At 33.7% G+C, this 9,447-nt stretch overlaps 1 protein-coding gene across 1 annotated transcript; it reads left to right on the top strand.

The window, feature by feature from the left end:
* Nucleotides 1-1,759: 1,759 nt before the first annotated feature.
* On the top strand, nucleotides 1,760-7,420 carry LOC145010970 (putative multidrug resistance protein). The gene is made up of 6 exons (XM_078969568.1): nucleotides 1,760-2,092; nucleotides 2,292-2,346; nucleotides 2,519-2,703; nucleotides 3,657-4,114; nucleotides 4,415-6,904; nucleotides 6,995-7,420. The coding sequence occupies exons 1-6, from the start codon at nucleotides 1,910-1,912 to the stop codon at nucleotides 7,353-7,355; spliced, it is 3,732 nt and encodes a 1,243-aa protein (XP_078825694.1). The 5' UTR covers nucleotides 1,760-1,909; the 3' UTR covers nucleotides 7,356-7,420.
* Nucleotides 7,421-9,447: the final 2,027 nt, after the last annotated feature.

The raw sequence follows: 9,447 nt of genomic DNA, 5'->3' as shown, positions 1-9,447 counted from the left end.
ATTCGAACAAGTATAATCAGTTCAAACGGGATCTAAAAAACCGATTATCGTGTTGTTTTAGGAGATTTTTATTAATACATAAAAATTGCAACAATTATTTTGCTTCAATCAAACACATGACACATTTTGATTCTATCAAATTCCAATTTATATAGCATCTCTCAACACCTTCTTATTTCTAATCACATATAACTTCGGTTTCAATATTGATCTAAACCGACTTTCTTATTGGTCAAAAGTCGGTCTCTGAATAGCTTTTGGTTCTTAAACACTTCGAAAGAGTCTCAATCAAGAAAAAACCAAACTAGACAAATGGCATATATATCAAGACAATAATCTTTATGTGTCACCTAGAAAGCGTACAGGGTAAGAATTGTCATATGTATATCTTGGCCGGCCAAGACAAAAATTATAATATGCTCAAAATAACTTGACACCCTGCAAAATCCCAAAAAAACTATTTGTCAAACAACATTTCACATCAGACATATGCTTCCCACTAATCAGAAGTAAACAGTTTGTGCATTGAATATTCATACCAATGGCATTAGAGGACATATTGCATCAAATTATTGCAGGCATCAACGTTACCTAAAACAAGAGCCGACTGATATTCAAAGTGATTTTTCTGTTCAGATTTGTCGAGTTTGTTAAAGTTATTGGAAAATAACATATTTGAAGTAGAGCTAGTAGCTATATGTCACAATCGCAATATTGTTGTGTGGAAATAATTACTATTCTTAATAGGTTTGGTCAAATTAGCTTAAATTATGCGTAAGCAGACTTCAAGATATTTTCTAACTACAATAACGTATTGTTGCATGTGCATTATAATTTATACCTAATGGTCATGCAATATATAACCTAATAGAATATATATATATATATATATATATATATATATATATATATATATATATATATATATATATATATATATATATATATATATATATATATATTCCTAAGGGATTAGAATCCATAATTCCCATTACATGTTTGGTTGCCAAATAAATGGAGATCAATTCCGTTGGAATCCTTCTAAAAACTTTCTACGACGTAAAATGGAATTGTGCACTAACCTATCTCTTGAGTAAACTAAAATCATTGGTTTCATGACCTTAGGCTGGAGTGAGTGGTGCTACCGAAACTGCACTCCCTCCCCTGCCACATAAGCGCTACGTCACTTTTTACCATACAAGTGCGGTTTCATGCCATACCAAGGGAGTGAAATTATGGTAAAGAGAGAGAAAAAGAAAAAAAGAAGAAAAATGTGATTGGTTGAAAGAGAAGAGAGAGAATAAATAGAAGAGGAGAGAGAGAGTGAAAGTGCAGCAAAAGAGTACCGCACTGCGGTCTAAACGGCACCAAACCGCAGTCAGGGAGCGGTGTTTCTCTGCCTATGTGGCAAAAAGTGCGGTAAAGACCGCATCCACACCGCACAGCCTTAAGTATACTTTACCATTCACAATTCTATGACACTTGTACATGTTATGTGCATATGTTGCCTTTGAAAATTGGTCAAACATTTTGCCTGGAAAATTATATCAAGTCAGCCAAGTCTTGCCGCCTTCCTCTAAACTTTACCCTTCAAACTAAATAGTACTTTTTCCAATATTATAACAAAATTATTATAAAATACACCAACACCTATCATATATCTCTTGTCAGCAAGTATAAGTACATCACACCAAAAGTCAATTTACTAAACAACAAAAGAGCCTCACAATTAATGATCCTGACAAACAAGTGGCACAAACATAAGCCACCAATGAGGGCATCAACAATATTTGACAGACTCTATGTTCGCATGTCTTAGAGAACATCTTTGATATATATGTGTTTTTTCAAGAACTTAACATAACAAAATCTCAAAAGGTGCTTGAAAAGGGTGGTGTGTGTAGCCATAATGGGGAAAAAAGGTGGAATGTTTTATTATGCAGATGGAATAGATAAGCTTCTTTTGTTATTTGGGACAATAGGTTCCATTGGGGATGGATTGATGTCTCCTCTTACTATGGTGATCCTTAGTGATGTGATTGATGAGTATGGAACTGGTGGCGTTTCTATCTCCAATGACGTGGTGGACAAGGTATGATTGTATGAATATTTTGTTCTTTTTATTTGAACACATGCCATCCTAAGGTTGAAGCTTGTTGGAGGAATATTTGTTATAATCATTCGAATATCAAAAGATTCTATGTTAATGAGAGTATTGTTGATTGTATATTGCCATAGGGTAAGCTTGTTTAGTTATTAACAACCAGTTTAATTGTTATTGTGTATTACAGTATGCGCTCAAGTTGCTCATTCTTGCAATAGGAATCGCTATATCGGCTTTCGTTGGTAAGTTTAGTTGTCAAATAGTATCTCATGAAATAACAAAATCTTTTAATTATTGAAACCAAAAAGAAAAAATTGAACCGGTTGTCAACAATATGCGGAAAATCTAACGAGCAAAAAAAAATATGCAATGGTTTGTCATTATTTGTAAATATTTAGACTGAATATTTTGTAGAGGGGATTTGTTGGACAAGAACAGCAGAAAGACAAACGTCACGTTTGAGGATGGAATATTTGAAATCTGTATTGAGGCAAGAAGTCAGCTTTTTTGACACACAAGTTGGATCTTCCACCAACTTTGAAGTTATCACAGCCATTTCTGGTGATGCTCAATTGATTCAGGATGTCATGGCTAATAAGGTTTTAATTCTATTCATGTTATTTCTCCTAGGTGGTTTTGGATTGGTATGATGAGATCAAGGAAGTAATGGAATTCGTTATTCCATAGGAATGAAAATTCATGATAGAATGTGAATGGAATAGAGCAGTCCCCAAGGAATGAAATATAAAATTGCAATATAACCCATTTTAAAATAACTTTAAATAAAAGAAGATTTTTTAAATTTTTTACTTTTTTAATTAATTTACAACTAAAATAACTAAAAGTATTGTTTTTTGTTTAGCTTATTTTGAGTTTAATGAACTTTTGTTGTGTTTATTATTTAAAATTTTTCATAAAGAAAAAATTATTAATTATAACTCTAATACTTTACAAAACTAAGTTGAAATTATATATTGTATTAACACATAATATATAAACATATGAAAATTCATTTCATTTCAAGAAACCAATCAAACACGATAATGAATGTTATGATTCATTCCGTCATCCCTTGATTCGATCCAACCAAACAAACATCTCAGATGAGTTTGGTTTGGTTGGATGAAATGCTAACAATGAAATGGAATGAGTCAATACTCCACGAAATATAGTGGGTTATGCTTTGAATGAATTGCATTTTCATATCAATACTTCATATTATATATTAATATGATATACAAGATTCGTCTCATGGAAAAATACATATATAAAAATGAGTTATGTTACAAGTTTTCAGTCCATTTCATTCTACTACAAGAAAAAAAACACCACATGCTAAGAAATGAAAATTAACAAAATGACATGAATCATATTCCTTTAGGCACAATCAATTCCATTTCATCATACAAAACAAAAAGTTTTCTTATTCCAGTGCAATAAACCAATATATTTTTCCCAAATTCCATCATATAAAACAACACCCTATTTATATAATTTTGAATCTTCCTACTTTATTAAAATACTCATAATCATCACCCAAAACGTCCTGCAGATACCCAACTGTCTAGCTCACTTATCGGCACTCTTCTTTAGTATCGTGGTTGCCTTCACACTTTCATGGCGACTAGCCATAGCTTCGCTTCCATTCGCGCTTTTCTTTGTTGTTCCTGTTTTAGGCATTGGGGTGTTACTAAAAAAACTAGGGATGAAGATGCAAGGTGCATATAATACAGGCGGTGGGGTTGCAGAACAAGCAATATCATCAATTCGAACTATTTATTCTTATGTAGGGGAACAACAAACGATTGATAAATTTAGCAATGCGCTTCAAACAAGTATGGAATTAGGGATAAAACAAGGATTTACAAAGGGTTTGATGATTGGAAGCATGGGTATGATTTTTGTTGCTTGGGCGTTTGTTGCTTGGGTTGGAAGTTATCTTGTTACTGAGAAAGGAGAAAGTGGTGGACGTGTGTTTGTTACAGCAATTTGTGTTATCATGGCGGGACTGTAAGTTTCTTTATTAGAAAATAATCACAACCATAAACATGAATACCATAAACTTTTTCTTGTAGATTAAATTCATAGTACACTTTAATACCATAAATTTAAAAGTATTAAAGTTAGTTCTTATACCATTTAGGATAAAATTGCTATATTTAGTTAATTTCAAAGTAAAATGACATAATAAGAAGAAATGAAAGTAGGATGCTATGATAAACAAATGAATAGAAGTACATTGTTATTTCTTGCATTTAACTTTTTGTAAATATTATACATAGTCTGAATGATTTTATATTCATATTGCAGGTCGGCAATGAGTGCATTACCCAATGTCCCATTCATTTCAGATGCAACAACTGCTACTACAAAAATGTTTGAAATGATCTCAAGAATTCCTCGAATAGATTCTGAAAACCATAAAGGAAAAACATTTCCATTTGTAAGTGGGCACATTGAATTTAGGAATGTGGAATTCTCATACCCATCTAGACCAGATTCTCCAATTCTTCAAGGACTTAACCTAAAAGTAAAGGCTGGAAAGACAATAGGTCTTGTAGGAGGCAGTGGTTCAGGAAAGTCAACAATTATCTCTTTGCTTGAAAGATTTTATGATCCAATAAAAGGAGACATTCTTCTTGATGGACATAGAATCAAGGGTCTTCAACTTAAATGGTTAAGATCTCAAATGGGGTTGGTTAATCAAGAACCAGTACTCTTTGCAACATCGATCAAAGAAAACATACTTTTTGGGAAAGAAGGGGTTTCAAAAGACGTTGTTGAAGTTGCAGCTAAAGCAGCAAATGCGCATAATTTCATTGTAAACTTACCTAATGGTTATGAAACGCAAGTGGGACAGTTTGGGATTCAATTATCCGGTGGGCAAAAGCAAAGAATCGCCATAGCTAGGGCTTTATTGAAAGAACCGAAAATTCTTCTATTAGATGAAGCAACAAGTGCATTGGATACAGAATCTGAAAGAGTTGTTCAGGAAGCTTTAGATCAAGCTTCAATAGGAAGAACAACAATTATTATCGCACATCGATTGACAACAATCCGTAAAGCAGATAAGATTGTGGTTCTTCAATCGGGTAAAGTCATTGAGTCGGGTTCACATGATGAGTTAATGCAGAAGAACAATGAAGAAGAAGGTGGAGCATACTACCAAATGGTTCAATTGCAGCAATCAGCAACACAAAATGAAACCCTAGATTATACTTCTTATACGCCGATATCACAAAGAAACTTAAACCACCAACACCAAACACCCACGACTCCTGTAAGTGGAAGATCAAGCTTTCAAAACAGTCCAATGTCCCCCATTAGCCCAACATTAAGCATGGCACATTCTGTTCAAATGTATTCTTATCAAGAAAGCGATGATGAATACTTAATCGAAACACCTGAATCTAGTCCTTCACAATGGCGTCTTTTACAGATGAATGCTCCTGAATGGAAGAATGCCTTGCTTGGATGCTTAGGAGCTTCTGGTTTCGGAGCTATATCACCAATTCATGCTTATTTCTTGGGATCAGTTGTGTCTGTATACTTTTTACCCGACAAGGCAAAAGTTAAATCAGAAACAGGATTTTATTGTATCATCTTTGTATGTCTTGGAATTGGTTGCTTCTTCACGAATCTCCTCCAACATTATAATTTTGCAGTTATGGGGGAGCGATTAACGAAGAGGGTAAGAGAGAAAATGCTTGAAAATATACTTACTTTCGAAGTTGGGTGGTTTGATCGAGAAGAAAACACAAGTGCAGCAGTTTGTGCGAGGCTAGCAACCGAAGCTAGCTTGATAAAGTCTCTCGTTGGAGATCGCATGTCGTTGCTTCTTCAAGTTTTTGTCAGCGCATTTCTTTCTTTTCTTCTTGCATTGATAATCACTTGGAGAGTTTCAATTGTTATGATTGCAGTCCAGCCATTGTTAATCGCTAGCTTCTATTCCAAGATTGTTCTGATGAAAAACCTATCTGCAAAAGCTAAAAAGGCACAAAACGAAGGAACCCAATTAGCGAGTGAAGCAGTGGTGAATCACAGAACAATCACCGCATTTGCTTCTCAAGGACGAATCATGAGATTATATGAAGAAACCCTAAAAGGTCCTCGAAAGCAGAACATTAAACAATCATGGTTTTCGGGTCTAGGATTATTCAGTTCCCAATTTGTGACAACAGCGGCGATTTCTTTAGCATTTTGGTGGGGAGGAAGAGAAATGAATAAAGGATTGGTAACTGCAAAAGAAATGTTTCAAGTTTTCTTCATATTGATGACCACCGGGAAGAACATCGCTGACGCCGGAAGCATGAGTTCTGATTTATCAAAAGGTGGTGGGGCAGTTAGATCGGTGTTATCAATTCTAGATAGAAAAAGTGAAATCAACCCAAATGATAGCGAAGGGTTAGCGATTAAGAGAATCAATGGTGATATAGAGCTAAAAAACGTATACTTTTCTTACCCATCAAGGCCTGAACAAATGATCTTGCAGGGTTTGTCTTTAAGAATCGAAGTTGGAAAAACAGTCGCACTTGTGGGACAAAGTGGTTCTGGTAAATCTACTATTATTGGAATGATTGAAAGATTTTATGACCCCATGAAAGGATCTATACTTATAGACGAACGAGACCTTAAAGATTACAACTTGAGAGATTTAAGATCACATATTGCATTAGTTAGCCAAGAACCAACTCTTTTTGCAGGAAGTATTCGATATAACATTGTATATGGTAAAGAGGAAGCAAGTGAAGCTGAAATAAGGAAAGCAGCAAAGCTTGCAAATGCTCATGAATTCATAAGGTATTGAAAAAATAAAAATTTCCAGATTTAAAATTCCATTAAGAAAAAACCAATAAATTAAATTGATTGTTTTTTCTTACATTAATGCAGTTCTATGAAAGATGGATATGAAACTTATTGTGGGGAAAGGGGAGTTCAACTGTCAGGAGGACAGAAGCAAAGAATTGCACTTGCAAGAGCGATACTTAAGAATCCAGCTATTCTTCTTCTAGATGAGGCTACAAGTGCACTTGATAGTGTGTCGGAGAATCTTGTACAAGAAGCATTGGAGAAGATGATGGTTGGTAGGACTTGTGTGGTAATTGCTCATAGACTATCGACTATACAGAAATCAGACTTTATAGTTGTGATTGGAAATGGGAAAGTTGTAGAGCAAGGATCACATTCTGAACTGCTTTCAATGGGGAATCAAGGTTCCTACCACTCTCTTATAAAGTTGCAACACTTGTAAGCACTTATCTAAGTGTTTTTGTTTGAAAATGTAAATCATATTTAATGATATATATTTTCTATCAAGTGGTAATCACCTTATAGGCTTATACTATACATTTGTTTGGTGTGCGTTGAAGATAAAAAAGATTATGTCAATGGAATATCTTGAAAGAAATATACAAAAGTTACGTCAATACATGAAACTGAAATAAAAGCAATATTCGATTATCATTACAAGCAAAACCGATGAAGTATTGAATCAAGAAATGAAAACAAAATCAGTGTAACGAGAATTAAGAACACAAAGAGTAAATAAGATCTTGTTTCAGCTCATATTATGCTTCATAGTTACAAAGAGAAAATAGAAAAAATGGACTTTAAGTTCTTATCTATCTCTAAGTAACAACTCCTATTCTCTAAGTAACAACTCCTATTTATAAGAGAAAAGTAAAGCATACCAAAAATACTAAGGACTAAGCATCTAAACTTCGAAACATAAAATGCCTTAGTAAAATAGATAACATATTATTCGAAACTGCTAAGATATACTTCGACACATTACAACAAATTTGACACTAACAAAAACATTAAAGTTCATACATAATTACTTCGTCGACTATTTATATGATGGCAATTTATATAGTATACCTCATCAATTCTTACATGCTTTTATATAGCCTCCTATTAACAAAGGTAACTAGCAAAGATATAAAGTTTGTTTTGGGGAAAACGACAAACGAAGTGTTCTGGATCTTGAAGAAGTTAGGTCAAATGATCATTGTGGTAAAGGATAGAATTGTTGGAAGAAAAAAACTTGAGACACACTTGAACAAACGTTAGAACAAGTATAGTTGCGGAATAGTTTATCTCAAAGGATCATAAAGCTCAACAATAATATTAAGTTACTGTTAGATAGTTAGAAAGTTAGTTGCGGAAATGTAAAGAAATATAAATGACAGCAGGTGATATATCAAGTATACACATAAGTTGATTCATAACATGGAATGAATTCAAAACAAGTTAGTGAGTGAGATCAAGCTTAGTGATAAAATTAGGAGTGACTTGCTCTGAAGAGAAGTAATAATCAGTTATGTTCTAGAGAACTTTGAGAGTAAGAAGAGTAAGAATAGATGCGTAATTGAGAGTATTGAAGGTGATTCAGAGAGATGTATATTAACTAAGAGATAAATGTGCTCTATATATAGTGTTGGATTAGGTGTCTAAGCCCATAACTGTTATTGGTATGTATTCGACCCGAGAGTAGCATGGTCCATTTGGGTTGCATATCATCAGGACAATCTGTTAGGATGGACTTTTGAGAGAAGCTTATTTATGGTTTATTAATATAATATAAGTTATAATATATTAATATGAAATCATATGTTTTAATTAGTATTGATCAAGAATTAATTTTATGGTCAAAAGAGACTAATTAAATCTATGGGGACTAATTATGGTAATTAGTTATATTTATATGTGTGGGCTTATGATCCATGTTGGACCAAGTTTATGTATGGATACATAAAGCGTTGGGCCACATGGACCATGGATCATAAAACCTGTGGGTATGGATTTGGGTTATATCCATGACCCTAGAAATTCCACATATAAATAAATACTTCATTGCCCAAAATCACCACTTGTATCTTTTTAGAATTCATGGTGTCTTTTGTGTGCATGGAATTCTCTCTCAAGTTCATCCTTTGTCCATGGTGTGTTGTGATTCCATTTGAGGCTTCCACACTATTGGGGCTAAGCTCTTTAAGGCCAAATACACCAAGAATTCAAGCTCCATCAAAAGTTATGTCATGCTAACTAGTATATTTGTAACACCGTAAATTTCAAGACAAAATTTTCATTTAAAATAATCATTTTATTTTTAGAAATACTTGTTTAAAATCTCATTCATAGTCGATTTACAAAACATGACTCCATTTTCACTTGCATAGAAAACCAGGATCCTCCAAAATATGACTCTTTCTCTGGTGTGTACAATCAAGCCGGTGCCGTCCCGTGATACTGAAAGAAACCTGAAAAACATCACACAAAACACTGTAAGCACGAAGCTTAGTGAGTTCCCCAAAATACCACACATAACACATATTAGCCAC

The sequence above is a fragment of the Lactuca saligna genome, chromosome 8, assembly GCF_052625555.1.
Source record: "Lactuca saligna cultivar CGN05327 chromosome 8, ASM5262555v1, whole genome shotgun sequence".
In the NCBI taxonomy this organism is placed as follows: Eukaryota; Viridiplantae; Streptophyta; class Magnoliopsida; order Asterales; family Asteraceae; genus Lactuca; species Lactuca saligna.
Note: the sequence above shows the minus strand (reverse complement) of the source record. Positions and strands in the feature narration are given on the sequence as shown.